Here is a 24,492-nt window from a genome sequence, read left to right on the forward strand (position 1 = left end):
GAAGTGTCCGCGACAGATTTGTGTGCTGGCTGCACCATTCTGCACTGAAAGGGGCATTCCTGTGTTAAAGTTGCACAAAAAAGATTGGTGCACATTTTATGAATCTGTCTCCCACTGTACACTACACAGGCAAACTGCACATACTGCTGTTGTCACTATTTTTGATAAATGAGACCTAGATTTAGTTTTTATCTGACTTTGTAAATGCTTTTCAGTGCAAACTGCTACACTAACATGTATTTAAGAAGTGTCCGCAACACAATTGTGGCACACACGACACACATGTGTCTTACAAATTTCTGCACTGAAATGGGTGTTCCGGTGCACAGTTGGCCCATGCAACTAATTTATCATGCAGTGTCCGACAGAAGTGTGTCACAGGCCCTATGTAAGAGGTGCACCAAAAAAGTTGGTGCATTCTGTTAGGGTAGTGCAGGGGGCGCCAGATACATGAAGAACGCGCTCCACAAATTCTGATTTTGTCGCACACTGCACAGCCTACAGGTCTGTGTGCCTGTGTAGTGTGCAGAGCGCGCCAGATTCTACTAAATGAGGACCAAGAGGCAGAATTCTGTTTTTTATTTTTTTTTGCTCAGAATGACGGTTACACTTTAAGTCTTAGTCTCAAAGACACACCCACTTCCTGCTTCCCCCTCCCCCTTTTTTCTTTAAATCCCCTTTTTTGTGGTACTTTATATGACCAATGTAAGTGTACATTATAATAAGTCCACGCTCTATTTTTCATTTACTGATTATAGTAGTGACTGACCTTGGCCAGCGATTGACTTAGCGGTCTTCAGTAGTGTTTCCCGTGTAGTAGGGCCAGTGAAATATAGTTTTATCTTAATAACGTGCCCCAGCAGATCCCTCTTAACTATAATATTACTACTGGAAACTCATTTTAATTAAATTACACAATAAAAATCAATCTTATGTAGCTACCCAAATTTCACTAATTAAAAAAAGAGACAGAAGACCTACAACCAATCACAGTACACTGTCAAATTGGCATTACAACTGTCCAAAGCTTTTATTTGTCCATTTCCCATGAACAGGTGTTCTCAGAAGATAGCAGCTATGTTAGATAACTCTTGTTTAAAGGAAACCTGTCACCAGGAGACCCATTTTTAGCACTCACAGTTCCCACAGAGCATAGTACATACGCTGCCAAAGTGTTTTTGTATTAAAAATTGGTTTTACAGAAAAAAAGATATGTTATATTGTACCTTTCATTAGCATGTGCTGTGGGAGTAGGCAGTTGCCAAATGGGAGGGGCTGGAAAGGAGCAGTTCCCCCCCCCCACCCTTGGGGAACAGCTACTCCATGTGACCTATTCAAATATATGAAAACACCCATCACTTGGCTTAGCGACGCCCCGTGCTCCTCTACAGTCAATCCCGAGTCTGGGGAGTTATTCATATATTTGAAAAGGTCATATGTTTCCGAAGGGTGGGGGGGGGCTGCTCCTTTCCAGCTCCTCCCATTGGGCAACTGCCTAGTCACACAGCAGATGCTAATGAAAGGTACAATATAACATATCTTTTTTTCTGTAAAACCTATTTTTTATACAAAAACACTTTGGCAGTGTATGTACTATGCTATGGGGGAGTGCTAAAAATGGGACTCCTGGTGACAGGTTCCCTTTAATTTCCAAGTAACACTATCACATTACATTTAGAAAAAAAGTGCTTATAGTCCCTCCTATGAATTGGAGATAAAACATTTATTGGTCATTTTGTTGCTCTTCGGTAGTTCAATCAGAAAAAAGACCATCTATATTATATTTCCATTTCCTTTATAAATATTTTCTTGAACATACAAAAAGACACATGTGCATCACCATTTTTTGGCTAGACGTGCCATAGTCCATATATATTGATACGATCCACCCTAAGTCTTCATGGCTCTCACCAAGACAACGAATGCCCAGGCTGTGAGTGATGTTTCAGAGGATGCTCCTCCTTCTTCAGACATGTGTGATGCTGACTGGGATAATTCTTATATACCTTTTAGGGACCTATACATGTTACACCACTAACACATTAATGTTCTTACTGAAACTATACTCAATATCGAAATACATCACATACATTTTAATACAACAACAAACATTTACAGAAATACATTCACATTACATTGACAATTAAGACCCCGGGAGATAGAGTATCTAACTTAGTGATCCAAAATGCATTGCGTTGGAGTAGTTTCTTTTTACAGATTATCATACTGTACATGTTCCTCTATAAACCAACGTAAGTCACTGACTCCATATTTGAATTCTCAAAAATGTCTTGCTACGCTCTTCGGTAGTTGGCATCTCCACCCTAGTTGCTGGTTTTCAGCTGTTGCTTTAATTTTGCCAGTTGTGGCAGTTCAGCTTTTGGCACATTGGTTTCCTCACACATCTTTATCCTTGCTTCAGCCTTTAAGTATTACAAATAGTATTAGTCTTGTCAGCTTTATGACTATAAATTCATATTTCATTATAAAACATTCTCATGGTTGGAAAACAAATCATAAAGTCAGCCAAGCATGGACTCTGATGAACGTGCATTTTTTCTACAGAACTACAGAGGTCAAATAAGCTACAGTTACTGTTTATTTCTTTTGAGAATTGCATAACTTTCTTAATATTTCATTGCCCATAAAATGTAATCTCCAGTATTCTGATTATATATTTTAAGGCTTATAGATTTCCAAAAGTCAAAAGTTGACAAGATCTGACACGTGCAGATATTAGATAGAGCTGTATACAGATACAATGGTTGTTGTGGTGCACAATTTCGGCCCTACGGAGCTACTCACGGAACAAGACCGGCCCACAAAGTCTCAATGATAAAGCAGTTTTTTGAGAGAAAATAATCAATTTTACTTCTAGCCGGAGCTCCAGAGTTCCTCTAGATATCCATTCAATGAAATCCAGCATTAGCAATGACAGATCCTTCTGATGAAACTATGCCTCAGTTCAGACCAGCACCACTGCGTTTGTTCCCCTTTCGTCTCTTAATTGATTTTTGTCAGACGATATTGCTGCGAGGAACAGAGCAGGGACAGAGCAAACACCCCGGAAGAAGCCCTGGAGGCGAAACCCTGGGTCGGGCAGCTTGGTTGAGCTAGCGTCCTGCTATCAATTTTGATGCGCAATTTTACTGTGTTGAAACACACACTATACCATCTGCCTGTATGTTCCTCGCAGCAATATCGTCTGACAAGAATCAATTAAGAGGCGAAAGGGGAACAAACGCGGTAGTGCTGGTCTGAACTGAGGCATATTTCATCAGAAGGATCTCTCATTGCTAATGCTGGATTTCATTGAATGGATATCTAACACTATAGGAGAAGGATTAGAGGAACTCTGGAGCTCCGGCTAGAAGGAAAATTTAGTATTTTCTCTCAAAAAACTGCTGTATATAGATACAATGGTTGTCTTTTGTTGTTGATAATTTTTGAAGAGTAGAAGGGATTGTCCAGGATTTGCAAAGATTTGGAGAGGACAGGTACAGCATGTTATCTCCATAAGGCCAGTCAGGTCCATCTAAGGTGCAGGAGTTGAGTAGATAGGAATAGGGTTTTTTTTTCATTTTACTTCTGCAGGCAGCATACTTATCACCAGAATTTGCAGGCTTTAATGATCTTGGTTTCATCAATGGTGAATAATGTAGAAAAATAATGTAAAATAACTTCATGTACATGAAGGAATGCAGTAAAGCTAAGAGAAATGGGGGGATGTCATGATGACTTCTCCTCTAAAGCTCTCTACCAGGCAGTGAGGATGTAAAGGACATGGAGTTTACATAATGTACATATTTGCATTTGGGAAACAAGAGTAAAAAATTCACAATTCTTGTTGGTTCAATGACCCTAGAATGAACATTCTAAGTCATTATAACATTTGTAATATACAGTGCTTGGTTCTACTGGATACATCTATTAAATACTAGTCGTATAAGAGAATTTATCATTGCTCTCATGTAATAGACACAATTGTTACTACACAACAAACAATTACAATGTTTTCAATGCCAATTCCACTTTTTACAAAGTAGGTGAAGAATGCACAAAGAGGAGCCAGGGCAAACACATCCCAACTTACCACCAGATAACTGACATAAATAATACCTAAAATTGGTCCACCTGTTTTCTGCTACATGGACCAACTATTACTTTTGATGACTCTTATATTGACACAACCAATAATTAAAGGAAATATACCATCAAAATCAAACAGGGTAAACCCAAGGCACTTACTCATAGATCAGGCACCGTGACTGTAGTAATCGTGTTATACAGTATGTGTTATACATGGCATCTTTCCTTCTGAAATCAACTTTTAAAATCATGCTGATGAGACAAAAGTGCAATGGGAAGGGCGTAATAGTGATTATAACAATTAACAATTGTGCCTTGGCTTTTTTGTGCCACTGGAATCCCCATGAGGGTAATTGGTGGAGCCTCTCTCCACGTTTTCTCCAAGAGTATTGTGGTGTCCATGTGAATGTATCTAATAGTTACTTATAAATAAACATTATTTGATCATTTGATTGACAGGAAAAACTCCATGCGCATTACACAGTGCACGATACGTTGAAATCAAGGAATTTCTTACTGGAAGGTTTCACAGGGCCCTCTGTCAGAAAGTGAATTCAAGTATAAAGTTGTAGCCCAGTATCAGATTTACTAAATGTATAATTCATTGAAATCAGATAAGGCCATGTTATAGACATCGACAAGCTTAGCCAAACCACTGCAGGCTTGACATGTATAAATATAACTGGTCATGGGCACAGTTCTATTTCGTACACACACAACATTATTTATCATTACAAAACGTTGCCATGGAGCAAAGCATTTATAAAATGCAAACAGAAATTGCTTCCACTATCGCTAAATGTTTTTTTTAAATAGATTGCATTTATATGTATTTACTCTATGTGTGTAACTAAGAAGTAGTTTGGGAAAACAACATAATAAACTTAAGCAGGTTGTTTATAGGAGGTGATGCTTTGCTTTACAGCATTCTGCTTTACATTTCCTGACTGAATGCTTGAATGATGGCGCATCACCCAACCAGCTCTTGTATATTCTTTACATAAAACATGTCAAAATAATACTTTCTAGACATTGCTGGACATCACTATATAGATATAATGGCCCGCTCAGGCTGGACAACTACAATAATAAGTACTGTAAACTTTGTACTGTAAAAATCTGTTGGAAATTTGGCAGTCGTCCTATCAATTCCTATTAGCCATGTGATATGAAATACTGTCAAGTGTACCAAAGACAAACAATAACATGAGTTGTCTTCATTCTCAGGATCAGTGGCAGTTCAAGCAATGTGCACTTTTTGTGATTAAAATTATACTTTTAAAAAAAAAAATGGAAGGTTTTAGGTTGATATTTTATCAAAGATATGTAGATGTAACTTTTAATTTGCTATTTCTATTTTTCAACTATTACAAAAAAAAATAGAGAGTCAAAAACTCAGTCTCCGTGAGCCTAGAGATACAATGGGTTCGTAAGGTATTCAGACTCCTTTAAATTTTTTATTTTTTGTTTCATTGCAGATAATTGGTAAGTTCAAAAAAGTTCTTATTTTTGCTCATTAATTTTCACTCTGCAGCACATCTTGACAGAAAAAAATGTGGATAATATTGTAAATTTATTAAACAAGAAAATTGGAAATATCCCATTATCATTAGTATTTAGACCCTTTGCTGTGACGCTCTAGTGAATGCCACTAGTGGTCTTTTGTTGTACCCTCGGCATCAGTCTTTTCCACTTGAGAGTTTTTTTTGCCTGAAATGCATTCTGATTCGAAGACCGTTTATTACAAATAAAACCTTTTAACCTATACTCCAGAGTGCGCCATTCGATTAGACCACCCTCTACAAACATTGTCCATATATCCTGTATTGTGTGGCGACGATATACAGGAGATTTCTATTTGGAGGCAGCACCTGTTAAAAATCTTTGCTGAAGCCTGAAAATAGTGTTGTGCCTATCCTAAGCACAACTAAATACGGTGAGCACAACTCTATCCTTACTTTATCTCAAAGATGTCACCTTATTATCGCTTTCTCCTTGTCCTTCCTTGCCATTTTCTACTACCTCTGACACCTGTGGCATAGGTTCACCGCCATTGATCTACAAGAAAGAAAAATATCTCTCTTGTATCATACTACTAAGCTAACCTGCACACCTTCTACCTAATTCCTTGAAATTGTAAAGTCAACCCCATTGGTTCAGAAATGCCTTTTACCTTATCCACCAGCCATTCCTGTCCATAAAATGGCAAAAAAATGTGAGTCATGTGATCATAAATGTTTATGACCTGTGTGTAATTGCTCTTCCTTCCAATATTCACTCTCATCACTCCCCTGTACAATGTGATATGGTTCGGTTGTGAGGGGAGAAGTGAATTGATAAACTGTGTAACATCCCTTGTCCCCAATATAGGGGAGCATGCACATGGACTTTGAGGATCACATGACCCTTCATTATATGCCATTTTATAAAGTAAAAGAGGGCTTGACTTTACATATTAAGAAAGCGGAGCTTAACTTTATATCGGACTTTTACTGTAAATTACCTAATATCCTGACCCCCACACTCACACACACACATTACAAAAGACATGAAGTAAAGTGGCCAACTCCTTTAACAAAGTGGTGGACTGACCCTTACTAAATCCCTTACTAAATCTCCTCTCTCCTGATGCGCAGGGTTGACCCTCCTTACAGATCCAACACCGCTCCCAGCTGGAGCTGAGCAATGCACATTTTGATATAGCTGTCAAATGTGATGCTTACTTTCTAACAGGAAATCTGTGTAAATGACCATTTAATATAGGACTTGTACAGCCAAGAGGGAAAATATACCAATATGTTTGTCATGGAGATTGATAACAAAACAAATACATTTGCATGCTGTCAGCATACATTTGATAATGTTCATGTCTACATAAACAAGTGGTGTTGGGTATTGGCATCTTATGAAGCGGAAACCAGATTGGGTGTTTCGTATGTCAGTGATCTGAAGGCCCTACATGTATTCCCTGCTGTATTAGTGGTCCTAGGAGGGGCTGCTTAGACTTGTGCTTTTTAAACTAACAAAAGATAATAATAAAGCAAGGGGATTTGGGAAACGTGAAAGGAGCCAAGCATTTGACGTATCCCAGTAATAAAGTTTAACCACACGAGGAAAAAATCAGATCAGTCTTAGTCAGGGATAAGTTCTTTAATATTTAATTGCAGGGAAACTCACTTTAAAAGGGCTTCACAGAACACACATGCTTTGTGGGCCTGGGCTTACATCTACAAGTGTGCATTCTTTGGACCCTTCCCAATATGTACTTGAATATCAGACGACAGTAAGAAATGGGAAGATTGCTAAGTTAAGAAGAAATGACCTTGTGTTTATAGTTATAGGTACATGGCTGCCAGCGATGCAAAAGGGCAATTCCTCCTAAGGCTTTTGAGTTTATATTAAAAATGAAATATAAATTGTTCAAATAATCCTTGATGATTAAATTGTATAGCTTCTCCACAACAGATAGTTCATTGGCACCGGTCCATAACATCTGCAGAAAATCTAAGGGTCGAGGCTCAGATTCCTGGCAGTAGTGACTCATCTTTTTTTTCTGCTGTGATAGACAAAAATGTTTTTTTTTTGGTCTGCTAAATAGAAAAGTAATGTGAATGTGTATGACAATGATATTAAATATGTATTCATATGTGTCAGTTTTCTCATACATAAGTTTTTTTTTTTTGGTAAATCTGTTGTCATCCCACTGCATGTCTGTTTGTATGGCCTTTATGAAGTGAGACTCTATGTTTCTGAAGATTTAGGTACAGTAGTATGTCTCCACTCATCTGGTGTCAGAATTTCTCCTATGTTTGTAATTCATTTAGGTCTTAAAAACCTATGTAGAAGACACTGTGGAACTTGAAAGGGAACCTGTCATCAAGATTAGGTACAATAACCCTCACTTATCCTCCCCCACACACAGTGCCTTTGTTGAAAAGTGAAGTGCGGGTGTCCCTGCTTATATCTGTCTCCTCCCACCAGTAAAATTGCTACCCAAACATTTTCTGCCAATGTCTATGTTTGCTTTGATCACTGCAGTTTGGCTCCACCCATCGTGGGGTGCATGAAATAGTGATGAGAGCTGCAGTTTCCAACACTTTGCTTACTGCTAAATTCACCATGCAGTGAGAAGGACGCCATTCTGGTAAGGACAGGAAGTGGACAGGGAAAGGACTTCCTGTCTGCTCAGGCTGAGATCTGAAGACACACAGAGCTGTCAATTAAAAGAATGAGGTGTGGTCGCTGAAAGCCTGGAGAAACCATGACTCTTCTCTTCAGAATTGACTCTTTGTCTACTCATTTGCATGTCACAAAAATGGCTGTAATTAAAGAACAGTGGCTCAGTGGCAGATAATTCTAGGTGATACGGGGAGGACTTTTTACCCTTTACCAGTAGTGTAGGAGTACTAGTGTAAGGGGTAAAGTTCTTCTTTTAGGGCCAAGTTGTTTATGAAGATTTCTTCTTGTGTTATGTATGGTCAGCAATAGGGTATCATGGGTATTATCAATTTTCTATTTCACTTTTTCTTTTGGTGATGTGTTATTTTTTCTGTTTTTTTCTTTTATTTACTGTTGTGGGGGCTGTCATCTTGCCTGAGTTCTAGTAACAGCATTTAGTGATATACTTTAAAGCAGAAGTACAAATCTTTTATCAGTCCGAGGCCACATTTTCATACCTCTCAACTCTAGGGGGCCGCACTAGTAACCAACACCTTAGATACATCAAAACCCCATCACAGCACCCTGGAAACCAAATGCTGCATTTGTACAATCACTATTAGACCCCAGAGCAGACTAAAAATACATACAGTGCACAAACCAGACTATAATAGTGACAGTAAAACTCGTCTGAAGCAAATAATAATAATAATGAAGACACTCCCCCCCCCCCCAGAGCAGGCACTAACAATTACTGGAGACCCCATAGCAGACGTTTAATAATGGAGGCCCCCACAGCAGGCTATAATACTGGAGACTACCAGAGCAGGCTATAGTACTGAAGACATCAGAAGAGCAGGCTATAGTACTGGAGACATCAGAGCAGATTATAATACTGGAGACCTCCAGAGCAGATGTATTATACTGGAGACATCCAGAGCAGACTATAATAGAGCAGACCCCCAGAGAAAAATATATTACAGGAGAACCTTTGAACAGACTTATTGTACTGGAGACCTCCAGAGCAGACTATAATACAGGAGACCCCCAGAGAAGACATATAATACTGGGGACACCAGAACAAATATATAATACTAGAAACCCCCAAACAGACTTTAATATAGGAGACCACCCCCAAAGCTGACTATACAGGAGAACCCCCAGAGTTGACTTAAATACAGGAGATTCCCACCACCCTTAAGCTGACCATAATGCACTGCAGCCGGGCCTTCAAAAAAACTAAATAGATAAAGAGGAAAAGTTGTCAACCACTGGGACACTGACCAATATACAAAAGATAAAATAATAAAGAGATGTGGACTGTTCCACCGACTGAAACTCCCTGCATGTTACATCATGACTTAATAATTACCCATTTTAAGGTTTCACTAAGTGCAGGTGTTAGTAGGAGCCTATGAAATTTAAGAATTTTATCAAAAGTTGATATGCAGATGTTGTCAACATCTGAACAATCCCTTCTCTGTGTTTGACACATTTTCTTGTACCAGTAAAGCATTTCTTGAGGTATATTCTTGTATCCAACAGTATTTTGCAATAGAGACAAATGAATCAATTATATTTTCTTTTATATCATAAAAATGCTAATAATAAGTGAGGCTTATATTTATTAATATTACTTTATTATAATATAGATTTTTAACATGGCCACGGAACTTGTAAGCAATGAGATAAAAGACCACTCATTGCTGAATTTATATATTACTTATTACCGATGGAGTAATCTCTAAAACTTTGTTGATCCTTTGACAGTAACCTTCACTAATGGATAAACGAACTGTAAAATGAAATTTCATTAATCACTCAGTCTATGAAAAGTATTTCTTTCTATAATATCCTCTACAAATCGAGTTGAACAGTAGGAGAAGCTAAGTAACATGCTCATGTGGTTAATATATTGTTATCATAATGACATTAGAATAATGGAGCTGTCAGAAATTCTTGGTGAAAGTCAGCAGTCTTCTGCATTCTCCATCAGATTGCGGATTTATTTAATGCATTTAACAATTACAATGTATAATAATGCCAGTGACTGTTCGGATTGAATGAACTCTGTTTGCAAAAGGAAATCTGTTTTTTATCCCAACTTAAAACCTCAGATACACTGTATTCTCATTAATGGAAGACTCTTTTCTCAGGGCACATAATGATAGAAATGACATAGAAATAGCTCTGCCAATCCACATTATTACATGGCTATTGTCACAAAAAAAGCGACAGAAGACATAACTGAAATCTATCACAGCAAATATTATCCATGCAGAATATAAAACCACTAGCGACATCTATGAGCTGTAGTGATTTCTTTACCATGAGCAAAATATATTCCTGTTAATAGCATTAACAGAGAAAGAGATTTACTAAGTGGAATGTAGTGCTCTGTCATAAATTGCATCCAAAGAATGGAAAACAAGGCATATGACAAATATATTATGTGTTTAGGACATATTTCACTCCTACCTGAACAGCACAAGGTGTAAATAAAGTAGGTGTAGGGTCCTCATATCATAGGGTCTGTGGGGTCTAGCCTCAGCCCTGTAAATCCGCTGGCTCTCCGGTAATGTGTCCAATACCCTGCTGAAAGAGATGAATAGGTGGAAGGAACTCAAACCAGCACTCACATACGAGTTAGTAGATTTATTGGAGTAGCATACCACAGTTTCCCTATCGATAAATAACAGATTGTCCCAACTGTACTTCATCCACCAGACATATCTTATTCCAGTTACCTAAGAAGAGGGTTGCGTCAACTGCTTGCTCAAGGTGCCACTTACTGGCACATAAAGGGTATGTTCACCAATAAATAGACTCTGGAATACAGCTGTGGTTTTTTAGTTGGATCTTTTTTTCTCTACTGGTACCCGGTACCCTACTGTCTGCCTGCTTGGTTTGCTGCCTAAGGATGGCAGACTCCATTATAAAAGAGTCTTTATGGTCCATAGAATTGAGGTGGTATTTTCCAGCTTTACCAAAAGGATGTGTAAACTAAAGGTAGCTGTGGCATATAAACATTATACGTGTCCCAGTAAATTTGAGCAGGATTTGGGATTTTGTTGTGATTTTCTACTTACTTACTAAATAGTAAAATGCAGACATACACAAGCTTTGCAGTCTTGTGAGATGCTTAAACGGTATTGTACAATGACCACAAATGACCCCATTTTGATTAAATCTGGGTTAATATACAGAATTCATACACCTCCTCTAGAATCTTCAGAAATTAGCGGAAAAAATTAACACTATTTATTATGATGATGTATTGTAGCGCCATCAATATAGAGATTGCCCAATAGAGTCTGATTCTTTCTTGAGCCTTAGTGCTTGGGGGTTCCATGGCAGGGATTGGATATACTTTATCTAAATCTGGCAGTAAAGTGCCATTTGTGTATAAATCCCTGCTTACACCTATGAGAATAACATGCACATTAGAGAGATAATATGGTATGAGGCCTTAACCTAAATTTACTTTTTCTACATGTATCCCCTTTCCATAGGATAGAGGATACATACCTGATTATGGGTGTCTGACTACTAGGATTAGCATACAGGGGAACCCAAGTTGCTGCCCCTGGTTGCTCTTTATTGTAATAGCTGTCCTGCTAGCTGTGCTGAAGGTCACATAGCAATCAATGGTTAAAAAACGAGTCAATATAATAAGTGACACATTGATTTTTAATGGGCCATGTGTCAGTGCAATAGAGCCCTGGAGCTATAAGTTGCACCTCTAGTGTACACCTTGACAACAGAAGAAACATAGCAGGAAGACAAAGAAACAAGGCAGATATGGAGTTTATCAAAGTACCGTATATACTCGAGTATAAGCCGACCCGAGTATAAGCCGAGACCCCTAATTTCAACACAAAAAACTGGGAAAACCTACTGACTCGAGCATAAGCCGAGGGTGGGAAATGCATTGGTTACAGCCTCCCAGTATATAGTCTGCCAGCCCCTGTAGCATACAGCCTGGCCAACCCCTGTAGCATACAGCCTTCCCAACCCTTGTAGCATACAGCCTACCCAGCCCCTGTAGAAGAAAAAAAAATAACACTGTACTCATCTTTCCGACGTCCCCCATAGGTCCTCTTCTGTCTCAGACAGACAAGAAGAGGATCTATGGGTGACGTCAGAAAGGTGAGTTTTGTCTTTATGTTTTTAGTTGACTCGAGTATAAGCCGAGTTAGGGTTTTTGAGCACAAATTTTGTGCTGAAAAACTAGGCTTATACTTGAGTATATAAGGTACTTGAAAACATGTAATGTATGGAGAAGAATTAGGATTACGGTTAGGTTTCATTTGGACCATTTTAGACATATATAAGAGCAGAAAGAGAATGATGCACATCCTTTAATCCAATGTTGTATTTAGGTAAGAAAGATGCTGGGAATCACTAAAGCAGAGTTTGTAACACACCATATAGGAAATGATGCTAGATTTTTTTTTACTTTCTGAATAAACTATATTCTTTAAAAAATCACTATTGTCACCTCAATTGGATGACAAAGACATGGAGAATAGATATACTTGTATATTTTGTATCCAATTACAACTAGTGTTGTTTTAATATTAGAATTCAGCATTTGATACCAGTTCTTAGTGTAGTATCATTCCTTATACCTAAATGATCATTAATGAATGGAGTATTTCAACTCCCCTAAAAAAACACCCACTGTGTAACAAAGTAGGCAAAGTTGCTAATTTACATACTGGGTGAAAGTTATTTTCCTCAGAATTTACCACATAGACAATCAAAAGAAAAGTTTATTTTTCATCATGGTACTTCTCCAACACTGTAATGCTTGGGGTAGTACTGGACACATTTAGATAATGGCTACATTTATTCTAACACTGTGCTTTTGTCTCATGAATTTGGCTTGATGTGAACCCGTCACCAGTAATATAATTGTTAGCTGGTGACGGGTTCCAATATGCCCATGCTATGCTGATTTTAAAAATGTCTTTGTCAGTATTCTGAATCATTTCAGTAGTTTATAACACTTTATTTTATATTACCTGGCTCCCTGCCAGCAGTGTGTAGTGAGTCCTGGAGGAGAGTCGCAGCTGCTGCCTGTGTCAGTCTTCTCTCCTCCACACTCACGCAGCTCCCTTACCCCTCCCCCACATCCGGTCATGTGCATTGAGCAGGCAGGGGAGGAGTGGAGGTGTGGAGTAGAGGAAGAATGCATGAGGAGATACAGGCACACACATGATGCAGCTGCCCCCTCCCCAGGGACTCAATGGACACTGCTAGCAGGGAACCAAATAATATAAAATAAACTATTATTAACTACAGAAATGATTCAGAATGTTGACAAAGGTATTTGGAACCTGTCATTGGCTAAAAATTACCTTCCTGGTGACAAGTTCTCTTTCATTTATTAAAATGCTCTTATCCACGGGGTCATGTCCTGTAACATCTGCCATATATTTGTGTAACTAATTTAATCATCTGTTGCTGTTATGTATACAGTATAGGCTTTATGATATGTAGGCAGTAGTAAAATAATATTCCAGTAAAATTTAAATTTGCTATAACATTTGTATATACAGTGACACCACTGTCTGTTCACGAAGCTAAAGATAAATACTATCTAATTATCTTATCTCAGACCTTGAAAAATTTTGTCTGTTTCCTAGAAAAGTGATTTTGTCATGCAAAGCATTTTTGTTGCCAATGAAAATTTCTTGGCTGTTGATTTCACTTTCTACCCTGGAATCTGACCTGGTTCAGAAAATAATGCTGCGCTTGCGAGGCTCTCGCCCTCTGGAGCACAGTTTTTATCCAGTTATAGACCTTTATAAGCAGCTTTCCTAACACACCTCTTTCATACCCTGCTTACTATGCTTTGGGTGACTATCTACGCATGCCACAGAGGTTGTTTCCAGTTCCTGATTAATTCCTTCAATTCCAAGTGACTTTGTAGGAGTGCATTTAAGGATGTATTTGTGACTTGGCTGTCTAGTCGGAACAATGAAAGCCCCATTTTATTACAAGTACAAAAATCTGTCATCGATTTTGTACATGTCACATGTCAATAATTATTGCTTAGAAATGTGTCACATATTCAGGAAGATTTAATAGTATAATGTTAGCCAGACAGATTTATAGTGCCAGATTTATCACAATGTCTGCTGCTAGATGAGAAATATGTTGTAGTTTAAGACTGTTTAGTTGTACTTTGCACTTCCTATTAGGGGTTTTTTGTCGCATTTTGGGGGTCATTTATCAATATTTTTCTTCCTGTTTTCTTTCTTTTTTGAGACTTTTTTTAGCACATTGCAATTTTTGCGCATCCTTAGGGGCACTTTGAAATTTGTTTTTCGGCAGTAAGACACATTTATCTTCTATTCCAGATGTGCTAAATGTCGCAAATGACATTTATCATTTTAAATTGTCTAATATTTGCGACATTTTTGGCCCAAACAAAACCATACTTAGAAAACTTAGAAAATGGAAAGAATTGACTTGTGACATTCGTGAAACATTTGTAACAAATGTCTCAAGAAGAAATCTGAAAAAAAAAAACATTTAACACAATAAAAAAGTAAGATTGATAAATTACCATAGAAGCAGACGGAAAAACAACAGGCAAAAACTAGCAAAAACAAACAGAGATAAGATAAATTACCCCCGTGGTGTCCTAATTAAGACCACGCCCCCTTTGCTTACACATATGAGAATAACAAGCACATTGCAGAGATAATATGGTATGGGGCCTAAACCTAAATTTACTTTTTCTACATAGGATAGGGGATACATACCTATCCTAGAGAGTTCAGAGTTCACCTTCTTCTTCCTGGTGCATGTACGTGCTTGGTCTTGCGACACAATATATCCTGATCAAGGTAATATATCAGTGTGTTAATTAAGTAGTGTACACTTAAATAAATGTCCACGAAACACTGTTTAGACACAATCCAAAAAAATCTACATCAATAAGAGATTAACATGATTACATGATATTGATGTGAGGTGTCCCCACCACATTTTCTCCTACAGGGGCCACCAACTAATGGTGGATTATAGTGTGGGCGATTTGTGCAGTTGCATGGTCTGGCTCGCCAACTCTCCTGAACAGACTGTTTAAACAGCAGCTGCTTTAGAAAATTTTGCCCTCACTTTCTGCTCTCCCTCTGACCTCAATGGACAAATTTAAGCCTGCGGAGCGACCTGGTGGTAGCACGCTGCAGCAAGTCTAACCCGCTTTGGGGGCGGCTCTGGTGAAAACCGGGTGCCACTTAGACTCCGCTCCCAAGTGTCGGCTTACCTCATCGTCCACGGTGGTTCAGTGGGTCCACTACCCCCGAATCCTGACAACTAACCTAAATATAGCCCTGCGTGGAGTTGATATATATGTTAATGACAGACAGAGGGCACATTATTCAATCTATAAAATTAATTTATTAATCACTGCAGAGCTACCAAGTATTATATGATCTTACTCGTGTCTCCAAAGGTTTTCAAATTTTGGAAAAAGCATGCATTATGTCCCTTTGACTGAATATCCCATTATGATTATGCCCGCTACAGTCAATGTCCCATTCACCCTTTCCACACATAATGCCACACAGGATATTACATACTTCCCTCGAGTCTTCTAAATTACTTTTCAAAGGAAGATGACCACTAGCATTGGGAGTGGTTTGGAATCTATTGTAAATGATAGTACGTGTAAGTTTTATATATCTTCTGTGTTGACGCGTCATTGTTTGTGAAAGTTTTATAAGACTCTGTAAAATGGAAAGGTAACAAATTGCAACAAAATTCCACACATGTATGATCTACTGTATCTTTAGCTGATATTTCCATGGTTCTGCTAAATTGCCAGGGTTTGGAAAATCATGAAATATTCAGTTAGTCTTGTCACTTAAGTTGTCAGAAGTGCTGATTGTCTTGTCACAGCATTTTGTAGTAACTGGAGCATAAAGGTTTTGTTTTATTATTTATGTTGAACAATCCACAGCTGATGGTCTATATAAAGCAGAAAGCAAAGTCAAATATTCATTATTCAATTTTTCCATATTAATATTTCTATTGGTGCTGCTACTAGTGGTGGTACTGCTACAATTAGAGATCAGAGTCTTGGTAATGACATGGGCTTTGGGTACATTTAGTTGGCCATCTGTATGGATGTATATGTGGCTGGAAATTTGCGCCCGCATATACACTCACCGGCCACTTTATTAGGTACACCATGCTAGTAACGGGTTGGACCCCCTTTTGCCTTCAGAACTGCCTCAATTCTTCGTGGCATAGATTCAACAAGGTGCTGGAAGCATTCCTCAGAGATTTTGGTCCATATTGACATGATGGCATCACACAGTTGCCGCAGATTTGTCGGCTGCACATCCATGATGCGAATCTCCCGTTCCACCACATCCCAAAGATGCTCTATTGGATTGAGATCTGGTGACTGTGGAGGCCATTTGAGTACAGTGACCTCATTGTCATGTTCAAGAAACCAGTCTGAGATGATTCCAGCTTTATGACATGGCGCATTATCCTGCTGAAAGTAGCCATCAGATGTTGGGTACATTGTGGTCATAAAGGGATGGACATGGTCAGCAACAATACTCAGGTAGGCTGTGGCGTTGCAACGATGTTCAATTGGTATCAAGGGGCCCAAAGAGTGCCAAGAAAATATTCCCCACACCATGACACCACCACCACCAGCCTGAACCGTTGATACAAGGCAGGATGGATCCATGCTTTCATGTTGTTGACGCCAAATTCTGACCCTACCATCCGAATGTCACAGCAGAAATCGAGACTCATCAGACCAGGCAACGTTTTTCCAATCTTCTACTGTCCAATTTCGATGAGCTTGTGCACATTTTAGCCTCAGTTTCCTGTTCTTAGCTGAAAGGAGTGGCACCCGGTGTGGTCTTCTGCTGCTGTAGCCCATCTGCCTCAAAGTTCGACGTACTGTGCGTTCAGAGATGCTCTTCTGCCTACCTTGGTTGTAACGGGTGGCAATTTGAGTCACTGTTGCCTTTCTATCAACTCGAACCAGTCTGCCCATTCTCCTCTGACCTCTGGCATCAACAAGGTATTTCCGCCCACAGAACTGCCGCTCACTGGATGTTTTTTCTTTTTCGGACCATTCTCTGTAAACCCTAGAGATGGTTGTGCGTGAAAATCCCAGTAGATCAGCAGTTTCTGAAATACTCAGACCAGCCCTTCTGGCATCAACAACCATGCCACGTTCAAAGGCACTCAAATCACCTTTCTTCCCCATACTGATGCTCGGTTTGAACTGCAGGAGATTGTCTTGACCATGTCTACATGCCTAAATGCACTGAGTTGCCACCATGTGATTGGCTGATTAGAAATTAAGTGTTAACGAGCAGTTGGACAGGTGTACCTAATAAAGTGGCCGGTGAGTGTATATGTCCGCATAGATTGCAATGGTGCCCACATATATATGTCCGCATAGATTGCAATGGCGACCGGGTGGTGGTATAGTGCCATGTGTGGTACCGATCTGCGCCATACACAGGGAAAAGATAAAGCATGCTCTATTTCCCCCGTGCATGTGGGCCGTGCACCACTTTTCTCTATGGAGGGGGGAGGGGTCACCTCCTCTTCGCTTCCAGTGCACAGCGGTATGCCCGCCCGACTGCAGCCAGAGTCCTGGTAATGACATGGGCTTTGGGTACATTTAGATGGCCGTCTGTATGGATGTATATGTGGCTGAAAATTTGCACCTGCATATATATATATCCGCATAGATAGCAATGGCGACCCGGTGGTGGTACAATGCCACATGTGTGGCACCGATGCTCTATTTCCCCCCGTGCATGTGGGCCGTGCGCCACTTTTCTCTATGGAGGGGGGAGGGGTCACCTCCTCCTTGCTTCCAGTGCACAGCGGTACGCTTGCCCGACTGCAGCCAGGTGGGTATACGGCTGTGTGTATGTACCCTAAGTCTGTATGTTTTATTGTGAGTCTCAGATTAGCTCGACTTACATAGGACACCCTCACTGCTACCAAATCAAGTCATGTGGGATCATTTACATTAAGTTTTTCTCTTTCTTTCTTATATTTGCAACTTTTTTGGCGCATTTGATTATTTGCGCTACAATTTGTGACTTTACACGCACCTAGAAAAGTTGTGAATTTTTCAGTGTTGCACCTGATATATCTCTAACATCCGGATGTGAACATATGAAAAAGTTACAATTTTGGTGCAAATCGTGGTTACAAATGTTAACAAAACTAAAATCTCAATTAGATGTGGGAAAAACTTTTAAAGAAGTTGCAGTAGAGTTTCCATCTTTTGTGCAACTTTCGTATGACTTATTAATTTTAAAAAATCACAAAAGCCCCACAGACTCAGGTACCTGATATATCAACCTCTTAGATAAATTAAGCCTAAGAAAAGCCCCAAACCTGGAATAACCAAAAAAAGACACCCACAAATGGCCTGACTAAAGAGAAATGACCCCCATAGAGTTGTATTTAGATTGAACAAGAAAATGCATATGCGGCACTCATCTGATATACAGGCGGTCCCCTACTTAAGAACACTCGACTTACATACGACCCCTAGTTACAAACGGACCTCTGGATATTGGTAATTTATTGTGCTTTAGTCCTAGGCTACAATGATCAGCTGTAACAGTTATCACAAGCCTCTGTAATGAAGCTTTAGTGTTAATCCTGATTCTTATGACAACCCAACATTTTTAAAATCCAATTGTCACAGAGACCAAAAAAGTTCTGGCTGGGCTTACAATGATAAAATATACAGTTCCGACTTACATACAAACTCAACTTAAAAACAAACCTACAGACCTTATCTTTTACGTAACCCGGGAACTGCCTGTACTTAGAAATCTTTCATTTTAACCTTTTACAAAAAGGGCAATTGATTATTACATTGTTCCTTCTGCTAAAAACTGTAATACTTATTACAACATTATATTATAAGGTTGTTTTTGCAACTGTGTCCTAAGTCTTTGATGTACTGATTTGTCTGCTGGCCAAACATGGGCAATTCCCATATATGTCTTGCTTTCCAGAATGTTCAAATTAGTTGATAATATTAAATGTGAATATTAAATTATATGTCATAACAAAAACAATTCTTTTAAAAACACTGCCACATCTGATCATGGGTTATGTCTAGTATTACATCTGAGCTCCATGAAAGTGCAGAAGCATAACTGCAGTATCAGTTTCATAACTACAGACCTCTGGGCCCAAGGGTAAATTTCCTAATGCACCCCCCCCCCCCACCCCGCACCCCACCCCACCCCCCACACACACACACCTTCCCGTTTTATAGTGCTATACTTTAGAGCTTAATTTTTCTATGGGCCCATAGAAAGTACTGCAGCAAAACGGCAGCCACATTAAAAAACGGTTGATCTTACTGCATAGAAAGCAGACAAGAACTAAGCTTAATACAGAGAAATTGTACCAGAACAAAGAGTACTACATCGATACATTATCAGAACCCAGACTACTACATAAATACAGGAACAGAAAGAAGATTACTACATAGAAACAGGACTTACATTGCTGCAGATCAAATTGTCTGATGCTGGATAATAACTCCGGTGCAGTATAAGACTGTCTTTATATAGGCTACCCTCATAAGAGAAGATATCAGAGTCACAGCAAATGGCAATAATGCAGAATTGTGAGCTCATGTGTAATACCAGAAATTACTGTAAAACTAGTGACTTTGATTAGATCATTTCTCCTTTTGTTCTTCTTTTAATTGGCCACCATGTCAGCTTCTACCAGCCATGACAAATACAAACTTCATACTGTTCAGCCCACAATAGCCAATATAGTAAAATAGGCCTCACAGTAGCAAATATAATTGCCTTGCCCCCTAAATAGCCAATATAGTAACATGGGCCTAACAATAGTCACTATATTTGCTGCACTCCCTCAATAGCCAATACAATAACATGGGTCTCACAGTAGCCAATGTAATTACAGAACCTCCACAGTAGTAATATAGTCACAAGGGCTCCAAAGGGTTGTGAGGGTCCTCACAGTAGTTAATATAGTCACAGGAACCAATTCATAGTGACTTCTCACAGTAGCAAAGTCACAGTGCCCCCACAGTAGAAATGACTGATATTGTCCTCCACAGTAGTCACAGTAGTCATTTTTCTCCCTCACAGTAGCCACCATTCACATTACCACCACAGTAGCCATTAGTCATATTGATCCCCCAAAGTAGCTATCATTCATGTTGCCCCCCCTCGCAGTCGCCATTAATCATATTAATCCATCACTCTTGCCCCCCCCCCCCATTAGTAATAGAGCCCACATAGATTAAAGTAAAAATACTTACCTTACTACCCTCCTCTTTACATGCTTCTTTTCTGGAGCTCTGGTGCAGGTGATGAGTGATCTACCATCTACCAGTGCCAGATGAGGTGCCAGGTCATAGGCCTCAGCAGAACCAGCACAGGAGGGTTCTTCGAATGATAGTGGTCTGTGTAATGGAGAGCAGTGGAGCATGGCAGTTGAAAACTCCCACAGATGACAGTTGGGATCTAGCCAGGGATAAGACTTCCCGGTCAGATCCCACTAGAGGGAGAACGGTTCCAAGGTACGGACCACATGTAGAACAGTGCGCTGGATCAAGGGTCCCGCAGCAGTCACAATTCCAAATCACAAAAAAATCCCTGTGGGCCTGGTTGCAGTCGCAACCACCTATGACATGATGATGGTTGCACTGCTGCTACTTAAGAATAGACGTAATACATCTTTGGGACACATTATTATAAATCTTGACAACTGTGATAGAGGGGACCTTATTCGTTTCTTTCAGACAGCTACTTCAACAAATTTCCTTTGCACTGCATACCCAGTTTCTCCATTGATTTATTGGACAATTGGACATTGATTACAATATTGTATTAATTATAGCTATTGTAGCCATATGTTCATTTATTTTATCATTCCTTTTCCTTCAGGTAAACCAATAGGATATGGATACAGCAGTCGACGTACACATCACAGAGGGATAGTGGATGAGTGCTGCTTCCAAAGCTGTGATCTAAGAAGGTTAGAGATGTACTGTGCACCAGCCAAACCAGTGAAATCAGCACGGTCTGTGCGAGCCCAGCGTCACACTGATATGCCAAAAGCCCAGAAGGTAAACCAGCATTATATGAAGCCTTATAGATGTCGCGGGCTTACAGCAATGCTTTTAAATGAAATCATCTTGGCTATCTCATGCAGAAATTTGACTTGCAACAACTGAGCATATGTTTAATTATGAATAATCTTGTCATGTTACTTCATTTCTATTGTTTTGTGTTATTAGTTTGCTCCCCTATTAAAATATAAATGGTTCGACTCAAGAGATGGATGTCTATGCAAAATGTAGGAATCAAGAATTCACTCATCACAAGGTCTATCAGTTTTAGCCTGACAAACACAGCAGTGAAGATGTCTCACAGACATCCCTACAAGTATCATGTGAGGCACATTTCACAACTCTGGAATGGTAAACCAAAAAAAGGCATTGGATACTTACTGGGATAGATTCTGGGATTAAAGCTGAGCTATATGTTAATATTGGACAAGATTACTTATTTTGTACATTCAAGTATTATGAATATGAAAAGGATGACATTTTCCATGACCTGAAACATAAACCCAGATTAGTGAAGAAATGGATCAATGACAATGAAGTAGAGTTGCTGAATTGGTCCCCACAGTTCCTAAACCCTCTACCTAATAGAACACTTGTGGGTAGAGTTTAAGAAAAATAATAAACAATGCGGATACACGACAAGGATCTACATAACAAAACATATGATAGTTGCAAGTAAAATTTATGTATGAGACTAAATTTACCTGTTTTGACAAAATTAGTATTAAAATATCATTAGTTTGTGATGTATTTGAGTAATTTTGTGTTTCTATATGCTTCCAGGAAGTACATCTAAAGAATACAAGTAGAGGGAACACAGGGAGCCGGAGTTTCAGGATATAACACTATAACGCCACTCAAGGTCTTGAAGAATGAATGTGCCATCTGCAGGCTACATCACTGATATGGAAATCAGATAAAACAGGGAAAGACTTCACTTCTCTCAATCAATGGGCATTCTTCCTTTGTACAATGCAAATATACATTCCAATATAATGTATTCCATACAGAATCATGGCAACTCACTTGGCTGATTTAATACTGTGTAATCTTTCACCTGTTTTACATGTCCTGCAAAAACATTTCTTTTAATAACCTGTGCCCCTAGAGGTCCAGAAATAAATGGCCGTCTTGATGGCTCCAATTGCACTATACTTAACCAATGTTTAATGGGTGCTGGAGGAATGACCCCGACATGTCTAAGAGAGTTCTTTCTTACATTTGCACTTCTCTTCATGGGCTGTTTATCATCCAGCGTCCAATGACATTGTTTGCCTGCCCTTCTCTATTTGCACAGTTTAGCTTTTCAGTAGCAGAATATGTTTTTATTCTTATTTTTCAGTTTATAATTCCCATCGTCCCAACATATGTTAATTGTGGGTTAGGATTTTACATGTCATAAAGGCATGATTCATTCACTTTTCACTAAATATGGTATGTTGCAACAGTTAAAGACATGTCTAGGCTCATAAACATCACCATTCTCTCTAGATAGCAAGCTAATGAATTGTCCAAAACTATACATTTGTGCTCAATCCATGCAATATCTGTATATCACTAATGCACATATATCATTTGGTATGTAGAGCTGTAAAATAGTACAATGGTGCTACTGTATGTTGTAGTGAGTGTTGTGTAACGATCTGGCCACAAATGTTAACTGGTAAAAGCAAACACATCTCTTAAGGGCAGACTGGGGCCTTAATACACTTTTATTGATTGTTACTTTCTACTTGGACTGAACTTGAAAGAAAGAAATGTGAAAAAAAATTGTCATTATTTATAAATCTTTTTCTGAATGTTCCATTTCCTCAGTAGTCAACATGCTGCCCACTTTCACTAGTCTTTTTCACATAGTTGAAAAGAAACACAACTGTCAACATGACTAGATATTGGGTCTAGCTTAAACATAGCACAGTGTAAGCTGTTACCAACAAGCAAAGATGTTTCCAGACAAAATGCAGTTATAACACATCAACCGAACAGAAGAAGGCCTTTGTTATGATGCCCATATGTCCTATTAATGTCTCTATTAATATCATAATTCTTTCAAAATGGGGACATTGCCGATGCATAAAATGCAATGAACCATTCAGTAGCAAGATTGATAGGTGCATAAATATTAGCTTAGCTCAATGTCTTCTCCAAACAACTTCTGTTCTATAGTCCATAAATTCTTTGAGGTTCACAAAGATTAATTCAGCCAACAATGATCCTTTGTGCTGGTATATTGAGACGTTTTTCTTTTTCGCCCATAATAGACATGAAGTTTTCCATGTGTACAGCTTGATTATATGGCTTTTCTACTTCCAAAACCACACAATGTATAGGAACATTTTCCCAAGTTACAAAATATGCTTGTCTCTTCTCACTCCTCTTTCTTCTACAGATTTAAAGGCCATTTTTCAGTATCCAAAATAAAAAAGTGTTAATAGCAGCTAATGCAAACCAAATGGAAAGAGTATTTCTCCAAGAGGGTCCTGTCATTGTATTTTAAATGATTGCTCCAGTCATCTTCCACTAAAGAATCTGTATAGCATTTAACAGCTTTCTTGTGTTCAATTTCTGCAGCAGATGTAAAAAAAAACCCAATCCCCTGAGTCAATTTACGTCAATTCATTGAATCATGACCCTCATTCCATATGTGACTGGAGGAGGAGGTTCATTCAATCTATGTGAAAGGAAAAGGCTGCTTTTCTTACATGTACAAAACTGTTAACTATAACAGTTAATAATTGTTCCTTAAATGAAAAGTGTAAAACAAAGACTTGACTCTCTCCCATAATGGAAATTAGAAGATGGAAGCTTAAAGTAATAGACAGATGATTCCACATCATGAGAGTTTTCCAAGTCCTTCCAGACAAGATGGGAGGATAAGAGGTACACTGTATGGACTGTGCGATATTAATACAATTAGATTTAACTCTAGATTTAATCTAAAAGATTTTTTTCGAGTTCTCTTCTCCATCAAATATAGTTTAGTAAAAAGGCCAACAAATATTATTTTCAGTTTTGCACTAGATATTTTATCTGACCACTTAGTGTAATACATAATGTTACATAAGGCACCTAAGAAAAAACAGAAATATAGCAAAATAAGT

The 24,492-nt window shown here is 38.8% G+C and overlaps 1 protein-coding gene across 1 annotated transcript in view; it reads left to right on the forward strand.

Moving 5' to 3' along the window:
- The window catches only part of IGF1 (insulin like growth factor 1), a 65,932-nt gene extending 43,387 nt beyond the window's left edge, over positions 1-22,545 (forward strand). The window contains exons 3-4 of the mRNA XM_072146389.1: positions 21,207-21,388; positions 22,175-22,545. Of these exons, the coding sequence (XP_072002490.1) occupies positions 21,207-21,388; positions 22,175-22,234 (242 nt within the window). The 3' untranslated portion in view covers positions 22,235-22,545. The remainder of the gene's footprint in view (positions 1-21,206; positions 21,389-22,174) is intronic.
- The last annotated feature ends 1,947 nt before the right edge of the window (positions 22,546-24,492 follow it).

The sequence above is a fragment of the Engystomops pustulosus genome, chromosome 4 (genome assembly GCF_040894005.1).
Source record: "Engystomops pustulosus chromosome 4, aEngPut4.maternal, whole genome shotgun sequence".
NCBI lineage: Eukaryota > Metazoa > Chordata > Amphibia > Anura > Leptodactylidae > Engystomops > Engystomops pustulosus.